Here is a 20,749-nt window from a genome sequence, read left to right on the forward strand (position 1 = left end):
ATCATGAAAGTAGGTGGTGGTCAGAGTGATGGTCAGAGTGGTGGTTTGGGTACGAGTGGTGGTCAGAGTGGTAGTGGTGGTAGTGGTGATGGTACAACAAGTAAGATTTCAACAACTAGTGCTACCAGTGGTGGTAAGGATAGTAGTGTTCTTGTTGTGTCTGGTGGTGGTAGTAGTACAAGTCATCATTGGGTAAAGCAGCAGCACCACCATTGTTGAATGATCGCCATGGCAGTAGTGATCAACGACTGTTGCTGCACCACAAAGAAGAAGATGGTATTGTTCAACATCAACAACATGACTTGTCTTGTGCTTCTTCTCAAACGATCAATAAGAAGAAGGGTTCTGAAAATTTTAATTCTTCAAGTGAATCCTTAGAAATGCTCAGTGATGATAGTTGTCATGATGATGACATTAAAAACAGAGACTGACTGATAGTGATGATGATGATGAAACCATGTTACAAATTCCATTCACAACAGCCACAACTACTACCACTCTCAAATCATCATTGATGAATACATATATTCAAGATGATGCAACAACAAGTCATCATTCTAGGATCAATTCAACAACAAGTCATCTTGAGATTTGTTGTACTTCATGTCAGAGTACACTACTCTTTTCCAATCAAGGTCAAAGGATTGCATTACAACCAAATTTAACTCTTCTAAAAGTATTCTCTCATCCTTTGAGAATGTATTTCATCAACATGAAGGTATGTATAATTCATAATGATGGTCATGTATTATGAATAATTGCAATTCATAATGATACCTATGACATACCATAATAATATAATCCATATTGAATCACCATCTAGTATTGAGAATTGATTCCAAATTCACTCATTCATGCACATGCACTCAAACATTTACTGATGAACAACAGCAGAATAGTCTGAGATTAATGACCAAATCATCCTCTCGACTCGATCAACAACACTTTCCCAGTGATCGTCTCCTCAACCTTGATGAACAAAATTTCTTCAAGTTCCAATTTCATCAACAACTCTATTCCATACCAATGAAGGATCACACAGCAAAATCTCAAACAGACAACAAGATGATCACACACTTTTCTGAAAGTGATGGAGTCGTGTATAGTCTCTTGTTTTGTAAGAATTGTTCGTTTGTGAGTGGAGTTAAAATTATTGCTACTGATCAAGTCCATCAGAATGAAATGAATTCTGTCATTCTGTTCTTACCAATTCTGAGTTCTTATGACAATATGAAGAAACGTTCACACCCAACCATCCCCAGAACACAACCCTCACCACTACCATCACCACCACAAACAACTCTTCACAAAGCACCGCCTGATGTGGTGGTGGTAAGTTCTGACGATGAAGAACAAGAAACCCAAGTTCTATAAAGCTTGAACATACTTGATCGTTAACTCCATATATATTATGGTGTTCAAGCTTTTGAGTTTCGAAAAGGGCATCATCAAAAGATGAACACTAAGATCAAAATGAAAAAATGGTGATGCATCAAACACAACAGAATAATCGGAGGACTACTAGGTCATCAGCAACCACCACCACCACCACCACATCAACCAACAATACTTTTACTACTACTACGACTGATCAACAACAAGAACAACAACAGACCCAACAATTTGATGAAACCACCACAAATCATGATGCATTCGATCGACGACAACAACAAAAAGATTTTGATCATCAAATTCTTTCTCATGCTTTTCCTTTTCTACCCATGATTCTACCTCAGTGTCTAATTTCTGTCACGGACGTAAAAGTTGATCCAAAAGAAAGTTATTACTTGCAAGTACCTATTCATCGGGAAGAGTCTATGTTTTCGATTTGGATACTCGAAAATTCTTATATTCCATCCAAGTGGGTGATCGCAGTGGGTGTTGTTATTATTTGACAATTGAAGAGCCTTTTCGTCATGAAAATGATCTCATCATGATGAAAGGTCTATCTACTACTTCAAGCACTACTGGCACAACTAGTACTACTTCAAGCACCACCACCACTACTACGAATGAAGATGAGAATCGACACATGCCATCATCAATGACATGGGATCAAGAAACCATTCAAATGGCATGCACTTATCCAAGTGTGATTGTTACCACAGACATGTACTCGTATTACACGATCGAAAAGTTCATCATGTGTCCAACCTTGTATGAACCAAATGTTCGAACAGCAACAAGACTATCCAATCACAGGTCTCGAATGTGGAAATGCACATCATCCGAATTTAATGCTCTCAGAGGTTTATGTGTGGATCATTCATCTCGAAGACTTTTTGTGAGTGATCGAGATGCAAGTAAAATTAGAGTATTATCGAGTAGAGATGGACATTTATTGAAATCCTTTGCATTCAATGCTCCTACGGATCTAGCATTTTACGAAGGAAATTTGTTCGTTTGTGAAAAATCAACCAATGGCGTGCATATTGTTTCATCCATAGATGGAAGTATTTTGAGAAGTATTGCAGTGGGATGTTTTAACTATCCAAGAGGTGTTGTTGTCGATCCAAACACTAAACATATTATTGTGAGTGATAGTGATCATCATAAAATCAAGGTATTCAATTGGACTGGGGAAATGTTGGAAGAGTTTCAGCATGTACCAGGTAGTACTCATTCAAATTTATTGAACACTCCATTTGGATTGTCATTGGATGATCATGCAGGATTTTTATACGTAGCAGATTGTTACAATTATATGATACAAGTGTTTCACTATAATGCAAGATGGTATAAGAATGAAAAAAGATTTAAGGATTTGCTTAAAAGTTCCAAACAAGAACAGTTCAGCGATTTAATAGTAATAATAGTACCGTGATGAATAGTAGATGAGTTATTGAACCTTTGTCGTCTTTGATGGGTCAACTCGAATGTTCGAAATGATCGTCTCTCTTCACACTCAATATGTTTCAAGCTCCATGCTCTCATGTAACTATAACTGATTAACTGGTTAAACATTCTTTTGTGGCCACTTCCCACCACTCACTTGAGCTTGGAATCTTCATGTTTGTTTCTTCTCTGATTCTCTTGGGAAGGAAAATTCAACAATCGTGTGTGTACAACCAATTTTGCACATGTTCTTTTGGTTTGTTTTGAAAATTAGGATTGGTCTTAACGTTGGCCTTTTATTTTGATTGAGATTCAGATTTGATCCTTGTTGTAGTGAATTGCAGAGATTGGAACTGAATCCAGCAAAGCCTTTTGAACAAAAGCTCAAAAAAAACCATGCCCAAACAACCGAGCCATAAGTTACTTTCCAAGTTCTTTGGAAAGTATAAAGGCAATAAATCCTTTCAATGTTCTCATTGCAGGAACAAAATGTCGTAGGAATTATTCCCAAGAAATTGCAACTGAAATCACTAGTTAAAAGAATCATGAACCCTTTAGAAATCAAGCTAATAGTAGATACAGACGAATACTGTTCACGACAATTTCTATCAAGAAGGTGCAGAATTCGTCGGAAACGAAAGTGCAAACGAGGAGTCCACTTACTTTGGTGATGTAATTACCATCAAATCAAAGACACAATAATCATGACAAAGCCACTTCAAGAATTGTTAAGGTTATATAATATATATTATTTTATATAAAGTAGCAGTTAAGGTAATATATGTTAAAAAATATATATATAACATAAATAATATTGTTGCTTTAAGAAACCAGAACTAAAATGCAAATACAAAATTCTTTTACACCTCTCGAAATGCAAAAACTCTTTCGCCCACCGTGGGGCTCGAACCCACGACCACAAGATTAAGAGTCTTGCGCTCTACCGACTGAGCTAGACGGGCAGACATAATAATCGAACGTTTGTTCTTGAAAAAATTAACCAAGGTTGTGCTTGTAGCTTCGGAAGGAAGAAACACTCTGTTTGTGAGTTGATTAAAAAAATCTCCACAACATATTTTGAGAGCTATTGTTGTTGTAGCGAAACCCTCTTCATCATTGCCGCTGTTCTTCGGATTTTACTCCGATTTCGATATCGATTTATTGGCATCATCCACCAATATATTCGTCATTTTGGATTAATTTTTCATACTCCTTCTCTCAATTCACAATTTCTCGTACCATCATCATCATGTTACCCACCACCACCACGACTACTAGTATTACTACAAGCAACAACAACACCTATAAAAAGTACACATGTGGTTGCATTCCTAATCGATTCACTAAACCCATTCAAAGATCTTTTTATTCCTTTGTAACCTCCAAATGGGGTGTCATTCTATTAATTATTGTGACCTTCATTACTCTCAATTCCATTCTTCATTTATTACAATCTTTATTAGATATTTCAATTATGGATAAAACAACATTGGTTGAAGATGATGTTTCACAAATGGGAAGTTATTGTCATCGGATGTACAAAGATAACATTATGAAAGTGAATTCAATTTCTAAATTATGTTATGAACCAATGGATATTGTTTATACTTGGGTGAATGGTTCTGATCTAATTCATAAAGCATTATTGAAAGAATATACAGAACAACAAGAACAACAACAATTAACAGAACAAGATGAAAATGATGACAGCGAAACTACTACCAAGACGACTACAACGAGTCGTATGAGTACTAGTAGTAGTAGTAGTACTACTACTACAACTGGTGGTACTACAACAAGCACTACAACTGGTAATGACAGCAGTGTTAACACTCATAGAACCAAAAAGAAGGATTCAAATGATCCTCTCAATAATAAGAAAGAAAATAATCGTAAAAACAATGAGCAAACCAATCATAAAGTGCAATGGAAGGGAAGAAGAAGAAAATTAAATCAAGTCATTGACAAGACTTCAAAAAAGAAGAAGACCAATTCTCATCATCCTACTCTGAAGAAGAAGAAACTCGTTCACACAACTCGTGCTTCTACCACCACTGCATCTCGTGCTTCTACCACCACTGCATCTCGTGCTTCTACCACCACTGCATCTCGTGCTTCTACCACCAATGATCATACTAATAGTAATCATAATATCAATAATAATAATATCAATAATAATATCAATAACGATAATCATAATATCAATAATAATAATATCAATAATAATAATATCAATAATAATATCAATAATAATAATACGAATCATTCCAATAATAATACTACTCAACAACAAGACAACACTGTCAGTGGTTCCAATCGTTTTAGAGATAATGATGAATTGAAATTCAGTTTAAGAAGTTTAGAAAGATTTGCTCCATGGGTTCGAAATATTTATATTGTCACCAATGGTCAAGTACCCAATTGGTTAAATATTAAGAATCCAAAAATCAAAATTGTGAAACATTCAGATATTTATAGAGATGTTTCACATTTACCTGTATTTAGTTCTCCATCCATAGAATCTCATATTCATAGAATACCTGGTCTATCTAAAAAGTTTATCTATTTAAATGATGATGTCATGTTTGGAAATTTTGTCTATCCTGAAGATTTTTATAGTCATTCGACAGGACAAAAAGTATTTCTCAGTTGGGAAGTTCCACCATGTGCAAGTGGATGTCAAGAATCATGGTTAGGAGATGGTTATTGTGATTTGTCATGTAATGTCACTCAATGTGATTTTGATGGTGGTGATTGTATTGGAAATAATGTGAGAATGTCGTATGGATCTTCCTCATATGGTAATTCCTGGAATAACTGGAATACTGGAACTTCCAATGTTCCTTCTTGGATGTCAGCAGGATCTTCATTGAAATCTAATTACAATAATTATTGTTCTGCTTCATGTCCTGATTCATGGATTGGTGATCGATTTTGTGATCGACCATGTAATGTTAAGGAATGTGGTTTCGATGCAGGTGATTGTGATTTTAAAGAATTGAAAAGAGTTTTATTGCATCAAGATGTGACTGAGGATTTGAATGTCATTTATGTGAGATCGAACATTTCTTCTATTTATTTGAATTTAAATCCAATTTTCATGAATTCACAAATTACAAATGGAAATCATGATAATGAGAAATTGGTGAGAAGTTCAACCATTTCACAAAAGAAAAATTATTAATCTTTACATTTAATTATCAATTATTGAAAGCAAATATCACACACTATACCTCTATCAATGACACTCTTCACAACAATTCCACCACTAAAACCCCCTTAACACCAAAACTCTTAACACCAAAACTCCCCTTAACACCACCAATACTATTATTCATAACACCAAAACCCTTAACAACACCATGAATTCATCCAATAGAGACATGTATTATGAAGAAATCATTCAAGTGACATTAGAAGCTGAAAGAATTCTCAATGCTAGTACTAGTAGTAGTAGTAGTAGTAGTGATAAGGATGATCATAATCACTACACTTCGACCATAACGACTCATTACACAACTGTGAATCGAGAAGAAGAAGAAGGTCTCGATTCTAAATTAATCATTTCCAAATCCTTTATTGTGAAATTAGTGAATCATGAATCCTTTGAGTATATTCAAAACAAGTTTAAAAAAAAGAGAGAAGAACAAGATATTATGGCATTAACTGAAAGTGAATATTCTCAAATGCAACAGGATGTTCATTATTCTTCCAAAGTCATCATTCCAACCCTAATAACCACAAGCACAACTAGTAGTAGTAGTATGAAAAGATCCATAGTACAGAATTCTAGTGGTGGTAGTTTTGGTGGTGGTGTTAGTAATGGTTCTGGTGCATGGAGTGATGGTCAGAGTGGTGCATTGAGTAGTAGTAATGGTATGACTTTTCCTTCAACAACAACAACAAGTTCAACCACCACTGCATCGACTACTACTACTACTACTACTACTCCTTCTCAAACAACAACTTCCTCTTCAACAACAACAACAACAACCAACACTGCTGCTGCTGCTTCATTGACTACTACTCCTTCTCAAACAACAAGTGGTGGTGCCACTACTCCTACTCAAACTACGACCAATATGAACAAGAGGAGTAAGAGTCGTAGTAGTGGTAGTAGTAGTGGTAGTAGTAGTGGTAGTAGTAGTGGTAGTAGTAGTGGTAGTAGTAGTGGTAGTAGTATGGGTATTAGTGGTAGTAGTAGTAGTGGTAGTAGTAGTGAGAAGAAAGACATGTTGCAGAAAAATCAATTGGACAAGAATGATCCAACAACAACAACAACATTACCTTCTACCACCACCACCACCACCACCACCACCACCACTGAAATTGATGATCTTTCTGATGTGGTAATGGTGGCGGCTGATAAAAGTCCTACTAGAAGAAACACTATCGACCGACAATCGAGTCAAAGTGGTGGTGGTGGTGATGATGATGTGGAGGAGGGTAATGATGGCGATCATGATCGTACTACTACTACTACTACAACTGCTACTACTTCTATGACTTTAGAAAAGACTCCAAAGACTCTGAAAAACCCCTCAAATCCTTCTTCAAAATCTCGGAATTCCAAACGACCATCTAGACATCATGATTCATCAACACGATCCACATGGACTCGAAACAAAGTCTCTAAAAAGAAGAATCCAATGATGCCAGCTGAGTTAGTGAATGATGATGATGGCGATGGTGAACAAGAACAACCAATGAAAAAGAAGAATCGAAAACAAAGTGAATCGATTGTTGAAGAGGAATTAATGGCCTTAAGAAATGCTCTAAAAAGAAGAAAACAAAGAAAATTATTGAGTATACCTAAGGATGATACTTTAAAAAGAAGAATTCACAATACTGTGAGTGAACATTTTCACTATACGAATGATGGCGATGGTGAACAAGAACAACCATCATCAACATCATCATATTCATCACTAACAACACCACCTCCAACTTCATCCCCAACATATTCATCCCCAACATATTCATCCATTCGAATTCCTATTGTTCAATCTCATCCAGAAGAAATTGTAAATTCACTTCGTCATCAATTATTAGAAAAAGAATTTTCTCAAAAAACGTATAAAAATATGAAAAAGAGTATTGAAAGACAAATTCATCAAGATCAAATTCAATACAATAGTGATCACAATGATGAAACTTCCTCACAACAACACTCATCACCCTCTGCTCGTCGATTATTAGACAAATTTGGTGATTCCTTAATTCATGTGAACAAATTACTAAATAAGGAATATGGAAGAGCTTCAAGAAAAGTACCAGCTCACATGCCACATATGATTGATAAGGATATTATGAGTGAATTACAAAAGAAATGGGAATATGAATTTAATGTGACATCTTCCAATCGATTCCGTTCCTCAAATGATATGCAATATACATTTACATATTTTTATTATTTAATGCATGAAGGAATTCCATACAATGCAACAGAATTCTTCAAAGAGCATGTGGATACGAATCAAGATGATATTATGGATGATTATGAAATTAGAAATTTAGCAAATATCATGTTTAACAAGTACAAAATATCACAAGACAAGGTCAATGAATTGTCAAGAAATATTACAAAAAGATGAATGATTGGAAACGAGTGAATGAAAAGAATGAATTGGATCAAACTGTGAGTGAGAAGAAGAGTGGTAATAGTGGTGATGGTGGTAATAGTGGTAATAGTGGTGATGGTGGAAATAGTGGTGATGGCAGTACAACAAGTGATGGTGGAAATAGTGGTGATGGCAACACCACCACCACCACCGATTCAACCTTTTCTTCTTACTTTTCCAATTGGAAACGTGGAACTAGTTCATTTGGTTCTTGGTCATCCTATGATTCTTATAGCTCATTTAAGGATTATTTGAAATCAGTTCGATCTGTCTTGTTTGGACATTTAAATTATACAAATTTGGTCATGTCTAACTATGATCCAAATTACAAGACAAGAACAAGACCAACATTTGATGATTTTGTGAATAGTGGTTTGAGTGATATTGTGAAAACTAAAGTTCACAAAAGTGAACAACGTTTCCCATACACTCTTGAAGATTTATCTGAAGTTGGATTTCACATGATTAGAGATGATTATGATAAGGTTGGAGAACAATTAGATGAATTAACAAGAAAGAGACCTAAATTTATTTGTCTCAATGATGATATGAATCAAACAAAACCAAATATCGAAGTTGTTGAATTACTTCATAATTTCTATCGATGGTATTTCCCAAAACCATCTCAATTTGAATTACCAGAAGGAGAAGAGAACCCATTTCTATACATTGATCAATTGCAACAATATCATGATATGCAAAGATATTCCAAGTATGCCTACGATGGTGTTGTTGTGACTGCCATTTGTTTCATTTGTTGTTGTGGTTTGATTTTGAGAAGATGTATTGTTGCTAACAACAAGTCGTCGAATCGATCGAGTGGTAGTGGTGTTATTGGTAGTGGTGTTATTGATAGTAACAGTAGTAGTAGCATTAACAACAGTCGATCCATGCAACATCAGCATCACACCAGTAATAGTCCACAACACCAACATACAGGAGGATTCTTTACCCATTCAGCCACCTCCACTGATCATCAATTACCTTCTCAACAAGGTCTTCATGTTACTGCTCACAAATCTCATCACCAATATGGTGGTGATCATGAAGAAGTGTAATAAAAGTGGAATATTTCGATTCATTTCTTGATCGTTTCGGCTGCCGAGTGGTTTCTATGAGCCTGAAATCAAGATTGGCTCTTTTTACATGACCAATAATTAGTAGGATTCGAAAAGTTCTATTAACAAAAACTCAATTCATCTTTTTATATATACACGAGTGAGTGATCTCTCTTTGCCATATTCACCATGGTGAATCATCATCTAAATGGTACAAAAATCACTACAGCAATCAAACCAAGGACGATCAACAGTAAAATAACAATAATTATAATCTTCCACTTGTCAGAAGTATTATTCAACAATGTCTGTAACCTCTTATTCGTTCTTTCCAATAAACCCTTTGTCTTCTCCACATGATTTTCCATTTCTTCTAATTCTCTCTTGTGTTCATCCAATTCATTTCCAATTTCAATAGCAATTTGGCCAACTCGTTGAACCGTTGTAGTCATCTTGTCCATCTGTTCATCTTGATTTTTTCTCACAGTGTCTTGAATTTGCAACTGTTCATCAATAAATCTTTGATTATCCTTGATATAGGACTCTTCAAGCCTTGAATATCTTCCTTTACTAGTAGTGGTGGTGGTGGTATTCTTAAAAGAGTCATGATAATTTCCATCATCATCTTCATCATTTAATTGTGCCGATGATGAGCCTTTTTGTTTCGGATCGGAAAATAGGCTTTCCTTTTGAAGTTGAGTTTGTTTTTGTTTTCTATTCTTCATTTGTTGTTCTATTTGTCTCATTTGCTGTGATGTAGAGGAAATAAACAATTTACGTTTTCCAATCTCCTCTCGGGATATATTTGAAAAGCGTTGAGGATTCTTTTCAACAATATTGATAGTTCCTTGCAAATCATTTAAAAACAAATCAATGGATTGAATATTATTTCTCAGCTCTCTCTCAATACCAGTAATTGAGACTTCATCCATTGTACCCGATCCGTTGATTTGCTCCATATACATCTCTTGGAGCACTTTAACGGAACGGAGCTTTTCAGTGACCTTGTCTTTGACAATATCAAAGGGATCGGCCGAGTTCATTTTTTTTAAAAATAAAAATTATTTTAGAAATTAATTTTCAAATCGAATTAGAAACTGCCAATTGTCATCTGACGATTCACAAAAAATAAGTGACTCATTCTGATCAGAATCCCATGCAATCATTACGTCATCAGCCATGGTTTTCACATCATCGAAACAAGATTCTTGTATTGATACTTGTGGCCATTATGGTCATTTACATTCTCATGTTCAATGCCATCCGACATCGAATTTACGATACTAATGACAATACTAATGAATCAAAGAAACATGACACAACAGCAGAACAACAATCCAAAGATTTACTCGAACATTTATTATCTCAACTCAAATCACAAAATGAACAATTACGACATCAAGTTGTAACTTTACAACAAGAATTAAAAGTTGCAAAAGTATTCAATCCGAACAGAAATGATGACAGTGATGACAGTACTCGTAGTAGTACACTTTCAACAACAACAACTCATTCTTCTACAACACTTTCAACTCCTTCTTCTTCAACACTTTCTACAACACTTTCAACTCCTCCTCAGTCTCCTTATAATGAATTTGAATATTGGAATCGAAATTATTACATTCGATCCGATCCTCATCGAAATGCTTGTTCCAATGATATTGGATTTGGACTTGTGGAGAGATGGAGAAATGCAGAGAAATTAATTTGTGGGATTGATTCATCTATTACTACCACAACTACTACTGAAACTACTACTACAACTACTTTAAAAAACCTTCTACAACTTTTACTACAACTTCATCATCAATTGCTCCATCCAAAGTCTTGATGTATCGCATTCAACAAACAAGACATGTGGCACAAGATAACTTTATTCGAATATTGAACATGATTGTTCCATTAAATTCATTCTCTGGAAATGGATTCTCAAATGGATGGTATGCCAATTGTGAAAAAGATACTTCTCTATGGGTCGATCATGATCAACGATTATTTCAATTACATTTGAATCATTGGATGCGAGCATTTAGAGGAAGTACTAATTCGAACAAGATTCAAAAATGTGATCAAATCATTTCAAAGAGACTTGTTCTTGTTCAGAGAGATGGTGAATTTAATTTATTTCATTCCATGACTGATTTTGTGAATATTTTCATTAATTATTTAATGATTTTAGGAAAGAATGTCCAAGAGGGTCGAATTCCCAATGATTCGACGAATGAAAATGTTGAGTTTTTGATCATTTTGTCAAGAATAGTCACATTGTTCTCTTGGATCATTATCAGAAAGGATATTATTATGAAATTTTAGAGAAATTGGGAGATCAAGTGTTCACTCATTCTGAATATAAGAAATATTTGCAAGAAGAGTATCCACATCTGAAAATGGATAGTCTTGTTTGTTTTGAAGAGGTGCTCATGGTGACTCCTGGAGGATCATGTTTTTTGATGAAAGATGCATGGTAAGTTCTCATTATTGAATTCATTTTCAATATTCATTTAAAACGAATTATTCAACAACAATTGAATCACCACCCTCACTGTCATGTTCTTCACCAATGACACTTTCAATTCTTCGATCATTAATGTGTTGTTCACAACCAATCTCATAAATCATTCAAAAAGGAGACCCAATCCATGCCGTGAATCGGACATTCTCAAAGCCTTCTCCACCTATATCACTCGAAAAGTACTACAAGGACATCATCTCGTTCGTAGGAGAGGTCATCCCCATCAAGATCCCATTAAAATTGTATTCAGTACCAGAAAAGTAAAAGAAACAGCTGCTACCATTTATAGAAGAATTATGAATGAAGATGAATTGAAACAAGCACTTGAAAATGATCCCATTCTGAAACACAAACACAATGTAGAGATCAAGTTTATTGACTTTGGTCAAGTTGGATCCATTCAAGCACAAATTAGAATCATTCATCAAGAGACTGATATATTAATTGGTGGACATGGTGCTGGACTCACTCACACCATGTGGCTTCCAGAAGAAGCTGTCCTTGTCGAATTATTCCCATCAGGTTTTCATAGCTCATTCTTTAGAAATTTGGCGAAATGGAGAGGTATTCAGTATTTGGCCATGCAAAATGATAAATCAGAAAATGTGGTGGATGCTCACATGCATTGGACCAAAATTGATCCTGAAGAGTTTGTTCAATTGATTCGTGCAGCAGTGAATATTGTTGAGCATCATCATTTGGGAACTGGAATTCATGCTGTTGCATTTGATGGTACCAATGAAAATCATCATTTATGAGAAACTAACCAATGAAAATCATCACAAAAGTTTATACTCATAAACTCCAATCCTCATTTGTAATTTGGAGTTTACTTGATGTGTTCGAAATGAAATTCAAGAGAGAGAATAAAGAGGTTCGATAGATATATATCGATCGTACTATATATAACAACACGAGTCAGACTACACGTCATCATCATTCACCAAGAATTTTGACTCGTCGAGCAACTGTCTTTCTTTCAAACGATCGTTGCTTGTTATGGAGAGTTTCCTCTTTGAATGGATTTACCTAATTTGACTCAATGCAATCCGATAAACTCGTCTAATTCAAAAAAACCTGGACATGTCCCTCGTAAAACGCTTGTTTGGATCCTCACCACATCAGCATCACACATTCAGACCCATCCGATCTAGAAATCCACTCTATAACTTTCTATCTTCCTTTACAGACAATGACATTGTTCAACCCTTAGTCCATTCACCCTTCTCTACATTCAATTCTCCACTCGTGGATGTGAAGGAAAGTCCAACACAATTCGAACTCATTGCAGGTAAGCGTCGTTTCAGAGAGGAAAATTGATGCATTCAAGAAGATTGGTTCCAAACACTGTGAAAAATATGATTTGAATTTTTGCTTTTTAAACATACGATAATCACGAACTTGCCAATATGGTGCACTGTACTATATCGATATGACTCCATGTATGACAATATCCATGACCATCATACACACACATATTGTGTATATTATAATATACAATAGACGTTCCTGGTTTCAAGAAGGAAAATATTCACTGTACCATTGATGAAGAAACACAAACTCTCATTCTTCAAGGAGACAAAGAAAGTAAGGAAGAAAAGGATTCACAGTATATTCTACATGAACGTTTCAATGTTGGGTTTTCTAGACAGTTCGATATTCCTGATAATGTTAAAATTGATGAAATCAAAGCAAGTATTAAGGATGGTCAATTGAGATTAATCATTCCAAAGAGTGAAAGCTATCAGCCACATCCAGTTCATTCTGAAAAAGTCAAAAATATACAAATTGAGGAATAAATTATTTTCCAAATCTTTGATTACAAGAGACATATTCTAATACACATTTTACAAAGTCTTGTTCAGTGAATTGTGTGACAAAACACTTTTCAACATGACTATACAAAGGTGATGAAATTGAAAGTGTGAAAAACTAGTTACTTACCTAATTTGGGTGTATTTCAAATGCAGAGGAGAGAAACCATGAAGAAGTAAAACAGGAGTGCTAAATGAAATTAACATGTTTGGTTCAGGAATATTTTCTTTGGTGTGACGATGCAATTTCTCACTCACATGATGCCTTACTAGTTCTTTTAAATTTTCCATGTCTTGTTTGTGCTTCAACTCTTCAAAAATGGAATTGGCTAATTTCGTAATACTTGGTTTTCCACAGTTTTGAAAACTCAGTAATCGAACAACTAAGGTTTGAGTGTGATTATGGACAATATTCTTGGTTGAAATTTTTAAACATGGAATTTCATGTTCAATATTTTGTTTGGTTTCTAATAATTGAATATTTTTGGCGGTAAATTTCACTTCATGATTTTTCAGAACTCTTTCAATAAAGGTGAATATTTGTGTTGCATGCTTTTCCAATATTCCATATTTATCATAGAATGCAATACTCTGAATGGAGTGATTTTTCAGCTTTGAAAAAGTTGTCAGTGACCAATAAATCATGTTTTGAATTTGCTTCATGGCGATTTCATCTAAACATGTAACTCGTTTTTGAGAAAGGTCATCATGATGGAGAACATGTGGAGAAAGCATTTCTGTATCAATTGCAATTGCTAAATGATTTGGAAATTTACTAATCATATCTTCATTCAATTTGTCTGGAGAAAATGTATATCGTGAGGTTGGAGAGGAAGAAGGATTAATTCCGAGCAGCATCACAAACATTTGGCTTAACAATCTCTCCCACACATGATGATATATAAAATAACACGTGTATAACAATAAATAGAGTGAATGAATGAGAAAATGACTACAAGAACGTAATGCTCCCATAAAGCCTTCTTCGGAGTTTTTTTTTCTTTCATAAGTATGCTTGTTGTGAGAAGACGGAGAATGAACCATTGGCCTCATTGAAGAGGGATTCAGCGCGTGTTGGTGTGGTTCGGACATTTTTTTTTCATTCCGACAGTATGAAACACACGGTAAAAGTCTGATTGCATTCGCTGGCACACCCCACATAACACACATATGTCTCAAGAACACACACATTGTGGAGATTCAAATGAACCTGAGTTATTCTTTTGATCAAAATCACCAATGCTGTCAGGTCTGTAAATGATCTCATGTGCATGTTGTGCTCGTTATTCAGCTCACAAAGTAAACCCTGAAAATGAGGTGATTGTTCAATGAAAACCACTTCTAGAAATTCTAAGCCTTCTTCAAACTGGAATTGATTTAAAAAATGTTCATGCCACCCATTATTGATGAGTACATTGCAACATCGCAAGTCATTGATGCTTTATTTCCATCGGATGATCTTGTTCAGGCAACAAGGAGAGTTTTAAATCAAATTTCTATAGCTGATGATGAAAAGAAATCCATGATGTTATTTGAGCCTTGGCAAGTGCGAATTAATGAAAAAGACAATGAATTATATTTTTCAGATGTTTCCGAAGGATATATCTATACATTAGATTTACTAACAAAAAATGTAAAACAAAGAATTTTACCAATTGGAAAGCCAAGTTTAAAAAGTCAATAAGAAAGGTACTACAATATGGTCCACAGAATTAACCAAACCTAATGGATTATGTATCGGGAAAGATGAAATTTATGTTTGTGATAGAAATAGAATTTGTGTATTATCAAACATGGATGGGAAAATTCTTAGATATTTAGGTAAATCTGGAAAAGGGGATTGTGAGTTCTCATTTCCACATTGATGATTTGGCACTCGATGAAAATGACAACTTGATTGTATGTGACACATACAATCATCGTATTCAAGGAATTTCCAAGCTGACTGGTTCCATGTTGTTTAAATTTGGAAGTTTTGGAGATTCTAAGGGTTGCTTGTCCTCTCCAAAGGGAGTGGTGTACGACAAGAAACAAGCACAATTCGTAGTTTCAGATACTGGAAATAATCGTATTCAAATTTTTGACCGTTTTGGACATTGTTTGAAGACTTTTAAGAGTCGAGATGATGACTCCATGTATATGAAACCTCTTGGAATTTGTATCAGTTATCAATTACAAGAATTAATCGTTTGTGAAATTGGAACTTTACGAATTCAAATATTCAAAAATTGGAAAAGGAGATCTCATGAAATGCAACAAAATCTCATATATCACTTTGATAAGTTTAATGATATTTCGATCATCGTGTCAAATGGTGAGACTGTTGAAATTTCAAATAATTAAAACATTTAAACAATAACTCTCATTAAATAGGTGCTGTATTAAATAGCTTTAACTTTCTTGCCTTGTTCTTCCTCTTCTGATAAATCATTTGGCACGTCAGTTCGCCACACCACTGGATGTTTTCGATAGAAAGGCCATGAAGGAACCGTAAGAATCAAAGCCAGTAACGTTCCGATAGCAAAAATATAAAAACCGAATGAAAATTTCTGGAAGTAAAATCCAACAATAAATCCAACAATCTGAATGATCCAATTAATATTTCATTATTCATTCCAATTAATTAATATTAACATAACATATTAGTTGAATAAATTGATATTTCAAAATTAGTTCGTTTAATCGGAACAGAGATGACTATTTCAAATTTGCTACTCAACAAGATACATTACAGCCGATGTAAAAAGAGTGTACCGATAGATGGTTTCAGCTAGGGCTTGTCCTCGATAGTCAATCACTGCCGACATTTTTTCAATGAATTACTTGGTGGAGATGTTCAATGCAAGAGTCTCACTTCATCAATAAGAACATGTTTATCCGAGTGATTCCATAATAATTCCTGATCTTCTTCAAGGTTGGGAGGACACTGTTCACATAATCCTCGACTCTGAAAAACAATCATCATCATAAAAATGTCCTCTCATTGTACACACAATCTTACATCCGAAGAGCACTCCCAATGTCCCCATTCTCACCATAATCATCATCATCACGGAAACGATCTATCTGTTGCTGAATTGAATTCAAAAACATTCGATCAGATGGCTTTGAATTGGGACACCAATCCATCAAAGGCTGAATTTTCACGACGAGTAGCACATGGCATTCGTGATGTTTTTCGAGGAGTCTTGGAGAAGATGAATCAAAAACAGGACTTGTTGATTATGGATTTTGGTTGTGGCACTGGTACACTCTCTCTTTTGTTTTTGAATGAATTCAAAGAATACATCAAAAGAATTGACGCGGTGGATGTGAGTGAAGGAATGATTTCGCAATTAAAGGAAAAGAAGTCAAAACTTATTCAAGAAGGTTTGCTGGAAGGTGATGACAAAATAATTTCGCATGTCATTGACTTGGCTTTAGCTGAAACTGTGAACCATCCCATTGTGGAAAATAAGGGTAAATGTAATGTGATTATTTCAGGTATGGTGTTTCATCACTTGGAAAACGTTCCAGAAAAGATGAAACTTTTAGCAAGTTACCTTGCTCCAGGTGGTGTTTTGATCTTTACTGACCTCGACAAGGATCAAGAACATAGTGATAAATTTCATTGTAAACACATGACACATGAGGTTCCATATAAGGGCGGCTTCTCTTCAAATGAAATTAGTCAATGGTTGAAAGAGGCTCATTTTGTGGACGAAGAGTTTTCCAGAAATGTTACCACTTCCAAAAAAAGGCAACGATGGTATTGAAAGAGAGTTTATTTTGATGACTACAAGCGCATCCAAGCACTAGTTCGTTAATAGAAGTCTTTCAAATAAGGATCATTCATGAATTTTTCTACTATCGACAATACAGATTCTATTTAAAGTATGTTGAAAATTGAAAATCAACGCAAAATGATACACTCACCTTTCTCTGTTCTAGGAGAATCAACTTTCTTTCTCTGATAAAGAATTTCTTCAAGTCGCTTTGAAGGTACCTTTCTTGTTGGTTGTTTGCTTACGTCTTGCTGTTTTAAACTGTGAGATGCTTGGGCAGTTGGTTGGACTTGTTGAGGTTGAGAGAGCGGGGTTTGTTCGAGGTGGCTTGTACGTTTTGTTTCGGTTCATTTTCTGCAATTTCCTGTCTGATAGGGTCTGAAGAGTGTCCTTCCGTTGGCAATTTTTCAATCATTTCTTTTTTTGGATGTCACAAGCACTGGTTCATGCATTGCATGTTGATTTGTTTTTTTGTCCATCATTATTTGACCTTTGATTTTTGATTCCACCTTATTAATGTCATAAGGTACCCTGTTAAAGTCATGAAAGATGTCAACAATCAGAGAATCTTCAAAATACTCACCCAAATTTTGGAGGAACGGAAGCATGACGATGCAGCTTTTTAACTGGAGGTTTTTTGATTTCTTTCTTTGGAGTTTCTGATTTCTTTTTCTTAACATTTCCTCCCAAGCCTGCAGACCAAGCTACAGCTTTTGGAGGCCCTTCTGAGTCCTCCGTTTCAGCAGGAGAGATTTCCTCCTTTTGTATCACTATTAGATCTGCTCTCTTACTAGGCTTTTGCTCAGGTAAATGCGCATGTTCAACCTGCTGTTGATTTGTTTGTTGATTTGTTTGGTGGTTTGTTTGATGATTTTGGAATTCAATGCGTTGTGGTTGTTGCGGAGCTACGTGATGCACAATTGTAGGAGTATTAAGGGGATGTGACGGATATGAAGGGTAGTGAATATAGGTGGTTGGAGGTATAAGTGGATAAGATTGATATGGATTTGAATTTTGGTAAGGGCTAAAGTAATCATGCACGTGAGGAATGGGAGTATTGAAAAAGTTTTGATGTACATTTCCATTCAGCCTACTGGGAACATTAAATCGAGTCTCATCGAAAAAAGGTGAGGATGGGGTTGGTAAATAGTTTGCATGTTGAGCTGGATGATTTAAATAATTGTTGTTGGATTTTTTCATTGGTGAGGCTTGAATGTTGTTATGCTTATCAGGCAAGTAAGGATCAAACTGATCTTCATTTCCTGAAGATAATTGAATACCATGCCTATCCCCTTTTCTCCAACTTGATGATGGTTTATATCTCGAATCTTCTTCGTTGGTCATATCTTCATGAGAGGTACTTTTTTTTTCAGGGGTGGATAAATGTTGCTGGTTGGGAGGAGGAGTAAATAGCTGCTCTTGACTATTATTATGATGGATTAGAGAGGGGTTTGGATGTTGGGTGGTGCCTGGTGCAAGGTTATCTAAAATAATGTTGGATCAATAGTGAAACACAATGATCGTTACATACCCATGAGCTCTTTAATTCCTTCCAAAGAGGAATAGGCTCCCAGTTTTTGTTGGACGCTTCTTATTCCGATTAGGGCAAGGTACTGTAAAAGCTTCATCCAATTTCGTTCCGAAAAAGCTGTAACCACCTACTTGAGCATCCCTGACTAAATACATCAACTTACTGTTGAAGAAGGCCTTAATTTCTCTGCTATTCCTCATCAACGAAGCACAAAGTAGTTCCTCGTCGCTGGTGTGCTGCATTGAAACCGAGCTTCTCATTTTCGTTTGGCGCTTATTTTTTTGAATTGTATTTTTTGAATTTATTTGAAACTGATTGTATTGGAAGTGGGAGTGAATGAAAGAAAGACGAGATCACTGGAAACAATTTTTCCCTTCTCGTAGGAATGAAATTGCCACGTAGTGTGATCTACTTTGGTGAATCCTTTCCTTGGTTTATGACTGTAATTACTTTTTGAACGAACCCTCTTTTTCGTGATTTTGGAACTCGACCTTTTCATGCACGATTCGTCAGGAAGAGGATGTATGGGAGAGGCATCAAGAGAGGGAGTGGATGTGGTAGAGGAGGATGAAGAGCTTGACAACAATGAATCTCTCCTTAATGAAAAATAGCTTTGAGAGAGAGGGGGATAGAGATCGAGCGCTTGGACAGGTGTGGTGACTTGTTGTGGGTGGTGGTGGGGATTCTCATGGGTTTGATCTCGCAAGTCAGCTGCGATTCGAGAGGAAGCTTCTTTGATCGTTGCAACAGAAGTAGTGTTCGTCGAGTTGGTCTTATTGGACTGAAACTTTATATCATACAAGATCTTTTGTTGGAAATAAAGATCAAGCATTTCCATCTCACTTTCATTAAACTCTAGTTTAAGATTCAAAGGGATCTCTTGAGGGGTGTTGCCCACTTGCGATGACAAGTGCTCTGTTGCGAAATTCAATGTATGTGGATGACCATGAACTGACTTTTTTAAACATTGATCAGGTGCAAGAGATGATGAATTCGCGTTATCATTGTATACAAGACCAAGTTGTATCCTGTTAAAGGTTGTCTTGTTGGTAGCGGTTCGCGAAGGAGTTGTTGTTGTTGCAGGTATTTCCTGTTTAAAATTGAGAGATGTCATGTTGTGGTTCCTCTGATCAATCAATCGTAAATACATTAACTCGCAGGATGAATTTTTTTGTTCTTCTTTCAATTCTTTAAATTCTTGTGGCTTTAAAGTGAGGATAACAAAAATGGGGTTGCAAACTAGAGTGAGGATCTTTGGGAGATTCTCATGAAATGGTAGTTCGATTTGGATAAATCAATTCCAAATCAAATGTGTGAAATGGGAATTGCGCCGATACACATCTTCATTTTGAGTTGGAAGAGGGTATTTAATAATATATATGAAAAAGTCAACCATCTCAGTCGAAAGGAGAACTACGCAGATGACCACAATGGTGTTGGAAACGCGTTGCGTATTGACCAAATTATTTAAGAATCATTGTTTTGCTCTAGCCCAATAAGATAAAAGTTAAGCACAAAAAAGGTGGTGAGTCCTTATATATAATTTCAAAGGGTTGTAGATTGTCGTTGTTCCTTGAGTGAACGATGGATATACCAAGTACAATTAGGTTATAA

The 20,749-nt window shown here is 35.5% G+C and overlaps 15 protein-coding genes across 15 annotated transcripts; 10 read left to right on the forward strand and 5 right to left on the reverse strand.

Annotated features, from left to right (window-relative positions):
* Window positions 1–603: 603 nt before the first annotated feature.
* FDP41_001405 (uncharacterized protein) lies at window positions 604–1,374 on the forward strand (the record flags this gene model as incomplete). Its single annotated transcript, XM_044704486.1, has 2 exons — window positions 604–718; window positions 824–1,374. 2 exons carry the CDS (start codon window positions 604–606, stop codon window positions 1,372–1,374), a joined length of 666 nt encoding a protein of 221 aa, XP_044564254.1.
* A 107-nt stretch (window positions 1,375–1,481) lies between these two features.
* FDP41_001406 (uncharacterized protein) lies at window positions 1,482–1,895 on the forward strand (the record flags this gene model as incomplete). The annotated part of the gene is made up of 1 exon (XM_044704487.1): window positions 1,482–1,895. The coding sequence occupies one exon, from the start codon at window positions 1,482–1,484 to the stop codon at window positions 1,893–1,895; it is 414 nt and encodes a 137-aa protein (XP_044564255.1).
* Window positions 1,896–1,936: 41 nt separating this feature from the next.
* On the forward strand, window positions 1,937–2,824 carry FDP41_001407 (uncharacterized protein; the record flags this gene model as incomplete). Its single annotated transcript, XM_044704488.1, has 1 exon — window positions 1,937–2,824. The coding sequence occupies one exon, from the start codon at window positions 1,937–1,939 to the stop codon at window positions 2,822–2,824; it is 888 nt and encodes a 295-aa protein (XP_044564256.1).
* A 1,260-nt stretch (window positions 2,825–4,084) lies between these two features.
* Window positions 4,085–6,019, forward strand: FDP41_001408 (uncharacterized protein; the record flags this gene model as incomplete). The annotated part of the gene is made up of 1 exon (XM_044704489.1): window positions 4,085–6,019. One exon carries the CDS (start codon window positions 4,085–4,087, stop codon window positions 6,017–6,019), a length of 1,935 nt encoding a protein of 644 aa, XP_044564257.1.
* A 178-nt stretch (window positions 6,020–6,197) lies between these two features.
* FDP41_001409 (uncharacterized protein) lies at window positions 6,198–9,514 on the forward strand (the record flags this gene model as incomplete). Its single annotated transcript, XM_044704490.1, has 2 exons — window positions 6,198–8,393; window positions 8,456–9,514. The coding sequence occupies 2 exons, from the start codon at window positions 6,198–6,200 to the stop codon at window positions 9,512–9,514; spliced, it is 3,255 nt and encodes a 1,084-aa protein (XP_044564258.1).
* A 200-nt stretch (window positions 9,515–9,714) lies between these two features.
* Window positions 9,715–10,557, reverse strand: FDP41_001410 (uncharacterized protein; the record flags this gene model as incomplete). The annotated part of the gene is made up of 1 exon (XM_044704492.1): window positions 9,715–10,557. One exon carries the CDS (start codon window positions 10,555–10,557, stop codon window positions 9,715–9,717), a length of 843 nt encoding a protein of 280 aa, XP_044564259.1.
* A 113-nt stretch (window positions 10,558–10,670) lies between these two features.
* On the forward strand, window positions 10,671–11,345 carry FDP41_001411 (uncharacterized protein; the record flags this gene model as incomplete). Its single annotated transcript, XM_044704493.1, has 1 exon — window positions 10,671–11,345. The coding sequence occupies one exon, from the start codon at window positions 10,671–10,673 to the stop codon at window positions 11,343–11,345; it is 675 nt and encodes a 224-aa protein (XP_044564260.1).
* A 59-nt stretch (window positions 11,346–11,404) lies between these two features.
* Window positions 11,405–12,784, forward strand: FDP41_001412 (uncharacterized protein; the record flags this gene model as incomplete). The annotated part of the gene is made up of 3 exons (XM_044704494.1): window positions 11,405–11,711; window positions 11,807–11,978; window positions 12,142–12,784. The coding sequence occupies 3 exons, from the start codon at window positions 11,405–11,407 to the stop codon at window positions 12,782–12,784; spliced, it is 1,122 nt and encodes a 373-aa protein (XP_044564261.1).
* Window positions 12,785–13,109: 325 nt separating this feature from the next.
* On the forward strand, window positions 13,110–13,825 carry FDP41_001413 (uncharacterized protein; the record flags this gene model as incomplete). The annotated part of the gene is made up of 2 exons (XM_044704495.1): window positions 13,110–13,317; window positions 13,530–13,825. 2 exons carry the CDS (start codon window positions 13,110–13,112, stop codon window positions 13,823–13,825), a joined length of 504 nt encoding a protein of 167 aa, XP_044564262.1.
* Window position 13,826: 1 nt separating this feature from the next.
* FDP41_001414 (uncharacterized protein) lies at window positions 13,827–14,932 on the reverse strand (the record flags this gene model as incomplete). Its single annotated transcript, XM_044704496.1, has 2 exons — window positions 13,827–13,923; window positions 13,971–14,932. The coding sequence occupies 2 exons, from the start codon at window positions 14,930–14,932 to the stop codon at window positions 13,827–13,829; spliced, it is 1,059 nt and encodes a 352-aa protein (XP_044564263.1).
* Window positions 14,933–15,224: 292 nt separating this feature from the next.
* On the forward strand, window positions 15,225–16,183 carry FDP41_001415 (uncharacterized protein; the record flags this gene model as incomplete). Its single annotated transcript, XM_044704497.1, has 2 exons — window positions 15,225–15,516; window positions 15,771–16,183. The coding sequence occupies 2 exons, from the start codon at window positions 15,225–15,227 to the stop codon at window positions 16,181–16,183; spliced, it is 705 nt and encodes a 234-aa protein (XP_044564264.1).
* A 38-nt stretch (window positions 16,184–16,221) lies between these two features.
* Window positions 16,222–16,647, reverse strand: FDP41_001416 (uncharacterized protein; the record flags this gene model as incomplete). The annotated part of the gene is made up of 2 exons (XM_044704498.1): window positions 16,222–16,422; window positions 16,573–16,647. The coding sequence occupies 2 exons, from the start codon at window positions 16,645–16,647 to the stop codon at window positions 16,222–16,224; spliced, it is 276 nt and encodes a 91-aa protein (XP_044564265.1).
* A 165-nt stretch (window positions 16,648–16,812) lies between these two features.
* Window positions 16,813–17,595, forward strand: FDP41_001417 (uncharacterized protein; the record flags this gene model as incomplete). Its single annotated transcript, XM_044704499.1, has 1 exon — window positions 16,813–17,595. One exon carries the CDS (start codon window positions 16,813–16,815, stop codon window positions 17,593–17,595), a length of 783 nt encoding a protein of 260 aa, XP_044564266.1.
* Window positions 17,596–18,011: 416 nt separating this feature from the next.
* Window positions 18,012–19,395, reverse strand: FDP41_001418 (uncharacterized protein; the record flags this gene model as incomplete). The annotated part of the gene is made up of 4 exons (XM_044704500.1): window positions 18,012–18,135; window positions 18,188–19,088; window positions 19,136–19,217; window positions 19,267–19,395. 4 exons carry the CDS (start codon window positions 19,393–19,395, stop codon window positions 18,012–18,014), a joined length of 1,236 nt encoding a protein of 411 aa, XP_044564267.1.
* Window positions 19,396–19,436: 41 nt separating this feature from the next.
* Window positions 19,437–20,249, reverse strand: FDP41_001419 (uncharacterized protein; the record flags this gene model as incomplete). The annotated part of the gene is made up of 1 exon (XM_044704501.1): window positions 19,437–20,249. One exon carries the CDS (start codon window positions 20,247–20,249, stop codon window positions 19,437–19,439), a length of 813 nt encoding a protein of 270 aa, XP_044564268.1.
* Between the last annotated feature and the right edge of the window lie 500 nt (window positions 20,250–20,749).

This window comes from Naegleria fowleri (assembly GCF_008403515.1).
Source record: "Naegleria fowleri strain ATCC 30894 chromosome Unknown tig24, whole genome shotgun sequence".
In the NCBI taxonomy this organism is placed as follows: domain Eukaryota; phylum Heterolobosea; class Eutetramitea; order Acrasida; family Naegleriidae; genus Naegleria; species Naegleria fowleri.